The 14,949-nt window shown below is 44.7% G+C and overlaps 1 protein-coding gene across 9 annotated transcripts in view; it reads right to left on the bottom strand.

Moving 5' to 3' along the window:
- LOC139162864 (NACHT, LRR and PYD domains-containing protein 12-like) overlaps positions 1-14,949 on the bottom strand; it is a 128,701-nt gene that overhangs the window by 94,595 nt on the left and 19,157 nt on the right. For all 9 annotated transcript variants that reach the window (XR_011558390.1, XM_070743765.1, XM_070743754.1 and 6 more), the window contains one exon: positions 14,005-14,301. Coding sequence is in view for 8 of the 9 variants with exons in the window: in XM_070743765.1 (XP_070599866.1) it covers positions 14,005-14,284 (280 nt within the window). In the remaining variant the exon portion in view is untranslated. The remainder of the gene's footprint in view (positions 1-14,004; positions 14,302-14,949) is intronic.

The following is a 14,949-nucleotide window of genomic DNA, read 5'->3' as shown; positions in this document are numbered from 1 at the left end:
AGCTCTTAGACGTATATACCACGTCACAATGCTTTATAGCCCTCTTTAAGTGGTTTACAGAGTCAGTATATTGCCCCCAACAATCTGGGTCCTCATTTTACTGACCTTGGAAGAATGAAAATCTTGAATCAGTGAGAATCAAACTGCTGAACCGCAGGTAGCCTGCAGAACTGCGTTCTAACCACTGTGCCACCATGAGTCTTAACATTGTCCACATTTTTAATGGTCTACATTTATAATGTATATTAGATTTCCTATCTAATAATTTCTATGCCTTTCTAAACATTTCCCTTTCCCCTTTTTCCTTTTTCTGATGAGCTTGAATGGCTCACAATGGTGAAAATTATAGTAGCTGACTGTACCCTTGACCTCTCTCCCACCTTTGGGTTCCTTGGAAGATGAATTGCCACTCAACTCTTTCCTAAGACTAAGCCAAAGCGAGTCAGCTTCCGGTGGGGCAACAAGAAGGAGGGAGGGAACTGCTGCTCCGACAGACAATGGCAAAAAACATCAAAAACATCAAAAATCACAAAAATAAAGAAAAATTCCGAGGGTGAGTACTAAAACCTGCCCAGTGCTAGTGCCGAGCTGATCCCCTGGGGACCCCCCAAGGATTCCCAGAGCCTAGCTTCCTAGCTACAGGGAGACCGATGATTGCCCAATAACTGGCCACGAGGATTCCCCTGAGGATTTCCCCTCTACGCCAGCTGCCTGCCTAGCGTGGAACCGGCCCAGAGCCCCAGCGCCACGTGGACTCCCCCTGAAACCAAGACTCCTAGAGCCCAGCTACCTGGAGCCCCGACGCCCAGCTGACTACCCGGCGCAAAACCGGCCCAGAGCCCTAGCTCCGTGCAGATCCCCTGGGACCCCAACATAACCCCAACTCTACAAAGATCTCCAAAAGCTAGGAGGACTCCCCATAGCCTCCGTAGCCCTCAGAAGCCCCACCAAGAAGCCACAAGCTTTGCGACCTCCCTCCCCACCACCGCCATTACCTCCTGGCTGAAGACCAACTCTGCTCCTCATAACCTCTATCCTTCTTAAACCTAAAATCGCACAGCTTACAGTGAAGCTCCAACCCCATCTAGTGGCTGAAAATAAAAATAACAGTGCAGTCACTTCCAATCCCTTCCCATTCAAAGCTACAGATCCTCACAGATTCATCAAACAGAAACTCCAACCCCACCTAGTGGCTGAAAATATCATTGCAGCCACTTCCAATTCCTACTGATACTCTCAGAATCTTCAAACAGAATTCCAATTCTCACCCCCTAACAATGCCATCCAAGAAGAAACCTCAAGCAAACATTTCTGTTAACAATTGCGTTATATGCAACACTAATGTAAATACACAAGAAGGAACCACAAAGTGCCAATCCTGCAAAAAATTAGCTCACCATACCTGCCTTAACATCAACAAACATGTTGCCACCTTCCTCAACGACAATCCCTCATTCTACTATTCCTGCCCATCCTGCACACCCAAATCAGACTCACTCGACAATTTATCTGAAGTAATCTTATCTGCAGTCTCAAAAACCCATCAAGCACATACCGAAAGTATCGAACCACGGTTCGCCTCCATAGAAAAAAATATCCAAGACCTGATAAACACCAAAACACCTAATCAACCACCCTGCAGCACCCCACCACCACCACCACCACCACCACCATACTCCCAACCCAGACCACCAAAACCTCTTCCTCTAAACCCTACCACCGACATCCCCACCCTGGTGAACGATGCCATGGAAAGGGCACAAAAACGCCACAATGCCATCCTTTTTGGCCTTGAGGAAAACGGGGAAACTGACTTAACAAATATACGAAACATTATCCACAATCAACATCCTCAAACAATTACCCCTGATGACATCTTAGAGGTTTCCAGAAGCGGCCCCATACTAAAGTACAGCGACGGATCAATGGCCCCCCGACTGTGCAGAATAGTCTGCACAAACGAAACTTCCAAACAACAATTCATCAGGACCATGAACTCCATCGCCAGAAACTACACCAAATACAACAAACTCAGATGCAGACCAGACCTAACATTACTCCAACGCATCCGCTCCCGTGAACTACGTGATGAACTTAGGAGACGTCGTGAACTCGGGGAAAATAACCTTTTCATTGACTACCAGTCTGATTGCATCAGAACCAGAACCCACAACCCTCCCTTCATCCCCAAACCCACTACCCCTCCTGCCCCTCCCCAACCTTCCCACACTTCTCTGCCCACCATCCCTCATCAACAATCTGACCTCCCCAGCACCTCCAGCAATGAATAGGAAAATGCGCCCCTTACTACCTTGCCTCAATCCCACCCCAACTCAACCCAATTAAATCTCATCCCTGAACACAAATTCAATCTCAAATGCAAACTCATCAATGCAAGAAGCTTAATCAATAAGTTATCAGAATTCCTCCTTCTACTCGACACCAACCGATTTGACCTAATCTTTGTCTGCGAAACATGGTTGAATTGTTCCTTTCCTGACTCCATCATCACGCATAATAACTACCTGGTTTTCCGGTCTGACCACGAATCCCGCAGAGGAGGTGGTGTAGCCATATTCTATAAAAGCTCACTCAATCTAAAAAACATTCAAGTAGCACATGATTTATCCCTCCCTGAAACCTTAATCTGTGATCTCTCCCTCAACACTACTCATCCGCTTTTTACTGTGCTATAGAGCTCCAAACTATGACACTACCCATGCATCAAAATTAACCTCCCTACTAACATGGGCATCCTCCTGCCCCTATCCCATCATCTTCCTAGGTGACCTTAACCTACCACACATCAACTGGACACTAAATGAATGCTCCACCGAACCCATACATACCACCATTTATAACACCGTCACCAGCCTGGGACTGGAACAATTAGTATCCAACAATACCAGACTCAACAACTGTCTCGACCTCATCTCCTGTAATAGCAAAAGTGCTATTTATGGACTGCATATCATAGAACCCTTCTCCAACAGCGACCATAGTATGATCAACTTCAACCTCAACCTACGCCATCATAACACTCAACAGAACAACACGGCACCTAAGTACAATTTCAGGAAAGCCAACTACGAACTCATAGACGCCAATCTCTCACTAATCAACTGGCATTCCTTGTTCTCCAACTGCATCACCATTGATGAACTTTACAACACGTTCTTACACCAAATTAATAATCTCATAAATCTGCATGTCCCTATTACCTCTCCTAGAAGGAAACAAAAAAATAACATTCCTGTCTCAATAAGGAAACTTCAAACCAAAAAAAGATCCCTCTGGCGTAGAAACAAAAAAGGTCCAGTAACCAACTTTAAAAGCCGCTACAGAAGCATATGCCAACAAATAAAAGCAGAATGTCTCAACTACCACAGCGAACAAGAGGAAAACCTCCTACGCTCCAAATCTAACCGTGCCTTCTACAACTTCATCAACAACAAATTTAACGACTCCAGACCTATTCCACCTCTTGTAGGACCACACAACATAGAATACCACGATGACCCATCCAAAGCTAACCTTTTCAACTCCTTTTTTGGCTCCGTTTTTGTTAACAGTAATGGCTCATCCCCCCTCTTCGCAAACCGCACTTCTAACTCATTAAGAAACCTAACCCAAATCATCTTCACTACAGACTACATTGAAAAAGCAATCCGTTATCTCAAACCTTCCCTATCTGTTGGACCTGATGGTCTTTGTGCATACTTCTTAAGAAAACTTTCTTCTGCCATAGCTGAGCCCTTAAGCATTATCTTCCAAAAATCCTTCAGGACCAGTACTCTCCCCAAGCTGTGGTCTAAAGCAGTAGTCATCCCCATCTTCAAAAAAGGAGACCCATCACTAGTTGACAACTACAGACCAATATCACTATGCTGCGTCCCTTGTAAAATCATGGAATCAATCATAAATCGATCAATCACCCTTTACCTAGAATCTAATAACCTACTATCAAAAATACAATTTGGATTCAGAAAGAAACTATCCTGCAACCTACAACTACTTCACTGCAAAAACATCTGGACTACCCACCTTGATCAAGGAAAATCCATAGATGCAATTTATATCGACTTCTGCAAAGCCTTTGACTCAGTGGTTCATGACAAACTTCTCCTAAAACTCAAATCCTATGGCATCTCAGGACTCCTCCACAACTGGATTACTGCATTCCTGTCAAACAGGCAACAAGTTGTCAAAATCGGAAGCGCCATTTCCTCCCCTGTCCCTGTCAAAAGCGGCGTTCCCCAGGGAAGTGTATTATTTATTTTTATTTTATTTATTTATTATTTAGATTTGTATGCCGCCCCTCTCCGCAGACTCGGGGCGGCTCACAACAAAGTGAAAAAACAATTTACAACAAATCTAAATTACTGTTTAAAAATACTGTTTAAAAATATTTAAAAGACCCCATTTTCTAAACACACACATACAAACATACCATTCATAAATTGTATATGCCCGGGGGAGATGACTCAGTTCACCCATGCCTGACGACAAGGCAGCGTACTAGGTCCTACTCTTTTCATCCTATACATCAACGACCTCTGCAATAATATCGCAAGCAACTGTGTGCTCTTTGCCGACGATGTAAAACTTTTCAACACCACTGACAACACACTCACTCTCCAAAAAGACCTTGACTATGTTTCAGATTGGTCTAACATCTGGCAACTTCGAATCTCATCCAACAAATGCTCTACCCTCCACATTGGCAAAAAGAACCCAAGCCTCATATATGAACTGAACAAACAAACTCTCACAGCAAACCCACACTCAGTAAAAGACCTCGGAATACTAATTTCAAATGACCTAAGTGCTAAAGCCCACTGCAACAATATTGCCAAAAAGGCTTCCAGAGTTGTAATCCTGATTCTACGTAGCTTCTGCTCTGGCAATCTCAAACTACTGACCAGAGCCTACAAAACCTATGCCAGGCCCATTCTCGAATATAGCTCATCTGTCTGGAACCCTCACCACATCTCAGACATCAACACTCTCGAAAACGTCCAAAGATACTTCACCAGAAGAGCCCTCCACTCCTCCACCCGAAACAGAATACCCTACGAAAACAGACTAACTATCCTGGATCTTGAAAGCTTAGAACTGCGGCGCCTAAAACAAGATTTAAGTATTGCCCACAAAATCATTCGCTGTAATGTCCTTCCGGTCAACGACTACTTCAGCTTCAACCGCAACAACACAAGAGCATGCAACAGCTTCAAACTCAATGTTAATTGCTCCAAACTTGACTGTAAAAAATATGACTTTAACAATCGAGTCGTCGAAGCGTGGAACTCATTACCTGACTCAATAATGTCAACCCCCAACCCCCAACATTTCTCCCTCAGACTCTCCTCGATTGACCTCTCCAGGTTCCTAAGAGGCCAGTAAGGGGCGTACATAAGTGCACTGATGTGCCTTTCGTCCCCTGTCCAATTGTCTTTCCTTTCCATTTTATCATATATATTCTTTCCTTCCCACCTACTTCTCTTCCTCTTCACTTCCTATCTTTTATATATCACTTAATGTCTACTCCCTTTCATATGTATTGTATATTGGACAAAGAATAAATAAAATAAAATAAAAAAATAAAAAGATATTATGATCAATAGTATCAAAGCTATCTGATTTGTCCTTTGGGCAATTTTTCCCCCTCCAGGTCTTAGGGAAGCTTCCCTGATTCATCCGGAGGGCAAAATGGCCTTTCCCAAGGCTGAAAGCTGACACAGGGCAAAGTCTCATCTGCCCTCCGATATGGCTCCATGTGCCATAGATTCGCCATCACAGTCTTACGAGCATCCATAAATTCAGTCAATATCATCTCAGTGCTATATCTCTACCTGAAATGAGTGGAAAGGATCAGAGGTGGGATTCTGCAGGTTCAGCAGGTAGCGGAAATTTTGAGTACTTCGGAGAACCAGTAAATTCCACCTCTGACTGGCCCTGACCTCATCTATTTTCTGCTGCCCGAGTCCCAGCTGTTTGGGAAGAAATGGGGATTTTGCAGTAACCTTCTCCCGGAGTGGGGAATGGAGATTTTGCAGTATCCTTCCCTGCTACACCCACTAAGCCATACCCACCAAGTCATGCCCACAGAACCAATAATAAAAATTTTTTGAATCCTACCACTGGAAAGGATCTAGCTGACTGTTTCTTCCTGTGTTCTTCAAATGATCTGTCACCTCCTTTTGAGCAGGTGGGATCATCCCCTCCCATCAAAAATCATTTCCCATCTTTTGCATTCAGCTACATGTTTTCCCCTGAGAGGCTTTAATTAATCATGGATGTAAAAGAGGGCAAGATTCAAGCACACAAGGACCCCAGCCACTTCCTCAAGGCTAACTGGCTCAAATGCAGGACAAATTTGCTTGGGCAACGAGCATTGACTGATATAATTTGCTGAAGAATCCACATGCACCAGCAGCTGAAATCTAAATGAAGGAGAAAAGTAGCATATTGTAGTGTTTGAAGTGAGATTATCAATAAGGAAATGTCAGAAAATTGTTTATTTTTATACAGTAAAACCTCCCTTGAGTTGTGGTTGGCTTCAGGCCAGCTCCTGTGGCTGCTGATTTTGACGCTGAGGAGTGGGAGCCATCTGTTTACAGAAGACCAGTCTGGCTGGAGGACAAATCAGACAGTGAACCAGAAGCAGAGACAGGGAGAGAAATGGAGCAGGAAGGGACTGGAGAGAGGGGAAGGGAGTCAGTCAGATCTCCAGCCAGAGGTTCATCTGAATTAGAAGGGGAAGAGTTAATGAACAACCCTATTCTGAATGCTCAGGTGCTGAGAATGCTGGGAAGACAAAAGTAGCCACAAAAACGCAGAAACAAATTACAGTGATAAGACTTAATGATGCTGCTGCAGCATTGAAAAAGGGGAGGGTTGGAGTGATTTGTGTGGGAGTCTATCGTTCAGCGTTGAAGAAAGTTTGATTAATTGTACTTTGGTGTTTGCTGTGGCTTTCTGGACATTCTGACATTCAATTTGTGAGTTATTTCTGACTGACATAAGCCTGGAAGGCTCCTGCACTAACAGAAGTAATTTACTTTGACCTATTGACTTTTTAAACTAACAATTGCTCAGAAGCTCCGTGGTTTGCAGTTTTCTGAATATAAAGAACAATCATTGCTTTATTTTTACAAGCCTGCTTTGTATATGTGTTTGACTCATTACTTAGTTTCTGGGTGGCTCGAGGCCAGGCAGAACACCTCGTCATGAAGTAGAAAAGTCAGCTGCCTCCTATGAAAGTAGAACGGAGCTGTCTCCCTGACTCCTGAGCTTCCCTTTCACCCCATTCTTCTAGGAAAGCAAGATGTGGGCCTGAGTTCTATGTCAGCCAGCAGGACCCCATAACTCCTTCTGCAGTACTCACATTTCTATCCTAATTTCTTTTCTATATGTGGATGGTGGGGGTAGAAATCTTTGACTTCTTAACAGTGAGGGCTTTGTGATGTGTGGTGAGTGTAATCCACATTACAAGCCTCTACCATTTATTCTCAAAATATATCTTAAATTTGAGGAAATTTCCATACCATCTTCATCATGTCATTAAGTTCCCAATTTGGATAACAATTCCTTTGTTTTTTCCAATTGTGTATATAATCTATTTCAGATTATTTCAGGCATTAGAGTTTTAAAGCTGACTGAGCTCTTCACCATATTTCAAATAAACTGGCTTTCAATGGTGCCGTGTCAGTCATTCAATCTTTTCAATCTTCTCTGGTCTTAGGAACTTCATGAAATAGCAGTCCCCTAGATCAAGGGTCCTCAACCTTTTGAATCTCAGGGACCACCAAGGTCATAATTTTAAATCCCACGGACCAGCGTGCCTTCCGTTCCCTGTCCTATTGTCTCTCCTATATTTCTTTATATACCTTTTTCTAGCCCTATATCTTTTGTTCTATTCTTACATTGATATATTTTATTCCTATATGTTTTCTCAGATACTTCCATTGATATATTGTACTATGAGTATATCCTCTGTAACCCTCATTATGTTTTGGACAAAATAAATAAACAAATAAAAATAAATAAATAATTTTACGTCCTGTAGATCAGTGTTTCCCAACCTTTTTTGAGCCGTGGCACATTATTTATGTTTTCAAAATCCTGGGGAACATTGAAGGGGGGGGGCGGGCTAAAGAAAAGTTTGGACAAAAAAACCCTCTCTCTTCCTCCCTTTCGCTCTATTTCTCCCTCTCTCTCTTTTCCTTCCTTCCCTTCTTTCTCTCTCTCCATCCCTCTTTCTTTCTTCCTCTCTTTTTTGCTCTCTTTCTCTCTCCCTCTTTCTATCTCTATGTCTTTCTCTCTCCCTTGCTCTCTCTCTCTCTCTGCTATTCTCTTTCTTGCTTTTTCTCTCTCTCTCTCTCTCTCTCTCTTCACTGTCTTCTATAGTCCTCTTTCTTTCTCTTTGCTCTCTCTTGCTATCTCTCTTCTCTTTCTCTCTCTTTCTCTGCTCTCTCTCTCTCTTTCACTGTCTCTCTTGCTTTCTCTTTCTCTTTCTCTCTCTCTCTCTGCCTCTCTTGCTAATCTTCTCTTTCTCTTCTTTCTCTCTCTTCTTCTCTCTCTCTCTGCCTCTCTTGCTATGTCTCTCTTTCTCTCTCTCTTTCTCTATCTCTCTTCTCTCTGCCTCTCTTTTCTTGCTCTGTCTCTCTTTCTCTGCCTCTCTTGTCTTTCTCTCTCTCTCTCAGCTGACTGCAAGCGGAAGCCCTGACGGCGGCAGGTGGACGTGCTGCTGGACGCCGTATATGCCAGGCCCGCAGCGCCAGCATGTACTGCGTCCAGCAGCACGTCCAACTGCCACCGTCGGTGCCTCCACCCTGGAGCTCTCCTTGCGGCCGCTGCCATCTCCCCGCCATCTCCCCGCGACTGCCATCTCCCCGGGACTGCCTGTGGCCGCTGCAGCCACCACCCCCACCACCCCGCTCTTACCGCCAGTGCCCTCCCGCCGGGCCCCAAAGGACACTTGCTGCCGACGCCAGGGAAGCTCCAGGTGGGTGGGGCGGTGCCGGTGCCGCGGTTTCTGGCGCTCTCCTACTGGGCCCCAAAGAAGGAAGGCGGAAAAAAGGCTCAAAGAATGAAGCTCTCCTTCTTCCTGCCTTCCTTCTTTGGGGCCCAGCAGGAGAGCGCCAGAAACCGCGGCATCAGGCAGAAGCCGGGAGGTCGGAGGCACCAGCACCACCCCGCCCAGCTGGAGCTTCCCTGGCGTCGGCGGCACACCTGACCTTGTCTCGCGGCACACTAGTGTGCCGCGGCACACCGGTTGGGAAACGCTGCTGTAGATCACTAATATGCATTTTTTTAAAAAAAGATAAATACATTTGTAAAATAATGATCAGAGAACTTCCACTTTATTAATATTAAATGCACCTCTTTAATATAACAAAATTATAAATGCTTATCTAAGTATTTAAATAAGTTGTATCTCTCCATTTCCTGCAGTCCTTGGATGAAGCTGATTATCTAGACCATTTTCAGTCTGGTTTCAGGCCTGGTTACAGCACAGAAACTGCTTTGGTCATGCTGATTGATGATCTCTGGCAGCCTAGGATAGGGGTTACTTCTCTATCTTGGTGCTTCTTGACCTCTCAATGGCTTCCAATACCATTGACCATGGTATCCTTCTGTGACGCCTGGAGGAATTGGGAGTGGGAGGCACCATTTTGCAATGGTTCTCCTCCTACCTCTCCAGTCATTTGCAGTCAATATTAGTGGGGAGAAAGAGGTCCACTCCTAGGCCCCTACTCTGTGGGGTGCTGTAGGGGTCGGTCCACTCACCCTTACTATTTAACATTTACATGAAGCCACTGGATGAGATCATCCGCAGAGATCATCCACAGATCATCCACAGACACGGGGTAAGGCATCAACATGATGCTGATGATACCCAGTTATACATCTCCATCCCGTGCCAATTCAGTGAAGCAGTTGATATCATGTCACCCTCACTGTGGTTCTACGTGCTATGTTTTATTTGAGTTTTATTTTTCTTAAATTCCATTTGAAGCAGCTGACATTCACCCATCCTCAAACACCCAGATCTGGAGCCTCCTTTTGTGGTCCAAGTTGATGCTAGCGACGTGGCCGTGGGAGTGGTCCTATTACAAGGAGATGAGGAGCAGGGCCTTCGTCCCTGGACGTATACCTCTAGGACACTAACTGAGACTGAGTGCAGATGGGCTGTATGGGAAAAAGAAGTGTTTGCAGTGCGTTGGGCCCTGCTTTCCTGGGACATTTCCTAGAGGGAGCAAAGCAACCATTTGAGGTGTGGACTGATCACAAAAACTTAGAGGCTTTGAAAAACCCCTGGAAATTGTCCCCAAAGCAAGCTAGGTGGGTGCAGCATTTTGATCGATTCAACTTTTCACTGCGCTATATCCCCAGGGAAAAGAATTTGATGGCCGATGCCCTTTCCAGGTTGCCTCAATATAATAGTGGCGGGCCAAAGGTAATTCAACCAGTTATTCCGGCACAACAATGGGCATGCACGGCAGTAACCAGAGAGCAGAACTCAAAATCGGCCAATCTTCCAGATGATCTAGCAACGGAATTGCAAAACGCTTTAGAAACAGACGACTGGTTCTTGGCACACCAAATGGATTGCACTCAGCGGAATGGACTGTCCTGGATAGGGTCCAGAGTGTATGTTCCAGCCTCGATGAGGACTGTAGTATTAGAGAGGGGCCACAACTCTAAAGTGGTAGGAGATTTTGCTTTTCTGAAAACTTTACACTTGTTGAGGAGACAATTTTGGAGGCTCTCCATGAAAAAGGACATTGAGACTTATGTGGCCAGTTGCCCTATTTGTGCAGCAGCAAAATGACCCCCGGGTTGACCACAAGGACTGTTGCAAAGTGTGGTGAGACCCAGGGCACCCTGGAAGGAAATTTCTATGGATTTTATTGTGGATTTGCCTGAGAGTGGGGGGAACACGGTTATTTTTGTTGTTACTCATATTTTTTCCAAACAGGTTCATTTTGTAGCTTGCCCAAAAATCCTCACTTCCAGGGCTTAAGCAAAGCTTTTAAAATTATGACCTTGGTTGTCCATGAGATTCAAAAGGTTGAACTCCGCACCGAGCACCTGGGTACCTCTGTATGAGGGGTGCAAACCATCTCTCTTAAACAACTCCCTATTAGACCACCTACTGACATCATGACTTACATAGCCAAACCCTTCAGCTTTACACCACTGCCTTCACCACACATTAAACTCTCTGATACAAGTTGTTTTTTCCCCCTGGCCACAAACCAGTAACACCTCTGAGAAAGTCACTGAATCAGTTATTCTGCCCAGCTCCACGCTTAGACATTGGAATCCTCTTTTTACTACATTAACATTTCTCTGGGACAAATCATTTGCGCCAAGATGCACCACCACATCAACGTTATTACCTTTACTCGCAGCCTTGACAATATTTGTAATCCACCTCCTGTCCCTGCTGGCACTGGCCCCTGGGAGACACCTCATCAGCGACACCACATCCTTACTCTGTCCCAAATCAAGAGTTGGCTGACAATGAGTCAGTCAAAGTGACTGGGGCCTGTCCTTGTCCATCTGTCTGGGAGGAGTTTGACTTGGTGACACCTGATCAAGTGGACAAGGCCATTGGAGCTGTGAGTTCCGCCACCTGCTTACTGGTTCCATGACCCTCTTGGCTGGTTTCAGCCAGTAGAGAGGTGACACGGAGCTGGATCCAGGAGATTGTCAATGCTTCTTTGGGGAGGGGATCCTTTCTGGCTCCCTAGAAGGAGGCCCTTGTGCACCCTCTCCTCAAGAAGCCTTCCCTGGACCCAGCCATTCTTAATAACTATCGTCCAGTCTCCAACCTTTCCTTTATGAGGCAGGTTGTTGAGAAGGTGGTGTTGCTCCAGCTCCAGCGGTCCTTGGAAGAAACCGATTATCTAGGCCCTCAGCAGTCAGGATTCAGGCCCGGTTACAGCATGGAAATTGCTTTGTTCGCACTGATGGATGATCTCTGGCGGGCCTGGGACAGGGATTTATCCTCTGTCCTGGTGCTTCTTGACCTCTCAGTGGCTTTTGGTACCATCAACCATTATTATTATTATTATTATTATTGTTGTTGTTGTTGTTGTTGTTGTTATTATTTAGAATGCTTGGCAGCATAGCTAGAGGTATAACAAGCAGGAAGAGGGATATTGTGATCCCGCTGTATAGAGACCACATTTGGAATACTGTGTTCAGTTCTGGAGACCTCACCTACAAAAAGATATTGATAAAATTGTACGGGTCCAAAGACGGGCTACAAAAATGATGGAAGGTCTTAAGCATAAAACGTATCAGGAAAGAATGAACTCAATCTGTAGAGTCTGGAGGACAGAAGGAAAAGGGGGGACATGAGCAAAACATTTAAATATGTTAAAGGGTTAAATAAGGTTCAGGGAAGAAGTGTTTTTAATAGGAAAGTGAACACAAGGACAAGGGGACACAATCTGAATTTAGTTGGGGGGAAGATCAAAAGCAACATGAGAAAATATTATTTCACTGAAAGAGTAGTAGATCCTTGGAACAAACTTCCAGCAGATGTGGTTGGTAAATCCACAGGAACTGAATTTAAACATGCCTGGGATAAACATATATCCATCCTAAGATAAAATACAGAAAATAGTATAAGGGCAGACTAGATGGACCATGAGGCCTTTTTCTGCCATCAATCTTCTATGTTTCTATGTTTTTATTATCTTCCCTTTAGCCACAGGGTCAATTCCTCTAGGACAGTGAATCTTTTATTCCTTGGGTGGAAAAAGAGCATGCATACGTGTTATCACACATGCATGAGTGCCCACATCCATGGAGGCCAGAAACTGCCTATTTCCCAACTTCTGGTGGGCCCAGTAAGCTTGTGTTTCACTCTCCCCAGGCTTCCAAAGCTTTCCTGGAACTGAGAGAGGGTAAAAACCCACTCCCCCATCCCCCTGGAGGCTCCCTGGAAGCCCCAAAAAATGCACTCACAGAGCCTCTGTGTAAGCCACAAATCAGCTGTCAGCACATACATGCACATTGGAGCTGAACTAGGCAATCGACTCGCATGCCAGCAGATATGGATCCGTGTGCCATCACTGCTCTAGGAGTTGTTTGTTCATTATTTGGTTTTATTTGAATATAGCCTTATTGTGTAGGCTGGAGTTTGGCTTCAGTTGTCTCTAGATCATTTCCTTTTTCTTCTAGTAGCCCATGTAGTTTACATTTAATACATTTATAATTGGGGAAATCTTTGGGCATAAGCACATACATTGAACATATATTCCTTACCACAATAGTGTCAGTCACTGTTATATGTGTTTGTTTCTTTTTTGCTGGTTGCTTTAATGGCTAGATAGATAGATAGATGGATGGATGGATGGATGGATGGATGGATGGATGGATGGATGGACGGACGGACAGACAGACGGACAGATAGAGATAGGAGATTTTGTCTCAATATATATTTGAAGAAAAAATATAGTTGAGAAGTGTTTCACTTTGGTAATTCATTGAAGGAATTAAAAGAATGCTGCCCTTCTTTGTTCTCTGGCTCCACCCAGCATTACATGCCCTTTTTTCTTCCCTAGTAGCAACAATAGCATCACCACCTATAAGATCCCCTAATACTGTATTATGTCAGGATGGAGGATGGAAAAAAGGATGGATTAAATTTTAAACTTTTAAAGATCTCTCTTCCATTTAGATCAATTAATTGACATTTTTGGTTTGAACTTGGCCTATCTGTTTACTTTGACAGTGATAGGAAAATGCCAAGTTGAGTGACAGTACAGATCCTTCTCTTTGGTTTGATTCCAGGCTCAAGACAAGGAATCTCAGGCTGGAAGGAAAGTCCCACTCAGAAATCCCAGGGAGTCACTGCCGATCCTAACCACCACCAACAAATCGGATGAACAAGATTCCGTGGGAAAGAATTGATAATGGCTCTTTATTGCCACTTAATCTTAAGTAGAGAGAACATTTCTGTAGTATGTTACATTTCCTTACCTTTCAGTCCAGTTTCTTCAAAGTTTTTTACAAGATCATTTCTGTTGCATTTTTTAAGAACACGAATGCACACCTCTAGAGCATCTTCGACATAATGTTGAATCAGGAGATCTACAACTTTTCCTCGACTAGCTTTCTCCAGTGAAGCTGTAGGAATATTTTCCTTTCCTTCATAATCAATGGAACTTAGCATCCATGTAAATTCTTCAAATTGGCGCTCAATGAGTCCATTCAATGCTTTGTAAATAGCTTCTTTCACAGTACTATTCATTTCTGCCATGAGGAATTATATCTGATCTAAAATTAAAAATAGAAAATTAATATAATATGGAAAATGAAACTTGAAGGAAACAATATTAAAGTTAGCTCATTCACAAAGGTTGATGCATGTCACCTATTCCATCGCCTAGGCCAGTGTTTCCCAACCGGTGTGCCGCGGCACACTGGTGTGCCGCGAGACATGGCCAGGTGTGCCGCAAAGAAAGAAGCTCAGCTTCTGGTCTCGCAACATTTTGCGAAGAGCAAAAAGTTGTGAGACCAGAAGCTGAACTTCCTTCTTTCTGGCTTCCAAGCCTCCCCACGGCTACTTCCCGCTGCCACCGCCGCCGCCATCACCCTCCTGCTGTGCGCCGCCTTCCCGCTGCTGCCGCCCTCCCACAAGGCCCCAAAGATCACCTGCTGCTGCCGCCAGGGTAGCTCCAGCCAGGGGGGTTCTGCAGCTGCCGGAGCCCACTGGCCTGAGAACCTACTCCCTTCAAGCTCTGTTCGCGGGGTGGTTGGTTATACTTTGAAATGGGTGAGACACAAGTGAAGCGCCGAAGCGCTCAAGTGCGCGGCCAGCCGCCCCCTTTCCATCTCACCCAAGGAAAAGAGCCGGGGGGGGGAGGCAGGTCCCACTGCCTCCGAAAAGCAGCTCAGCAATGGGGTCGGGATGCGAGACCCCAT

This window comes from Erythrolamprus reginae, chromosome 1 (assembly GCF_031021105.1).
Source record: "Erythrolamprus reginae isolate rEryReg1 chromosome 1, rEryReg1.hap1, whole genome shotgun sequence".
NCBI lineage: Eukaryota > Metazoa > Chordata > Lepidosauria > Squamata > Dipsadidae > Erythrolamprus > Erythrolamprus reginae.
Note: the sequence above shows the minus strand (reverse complement) of the source record. Positions and strands in the feature narration are given on the sequence as shown.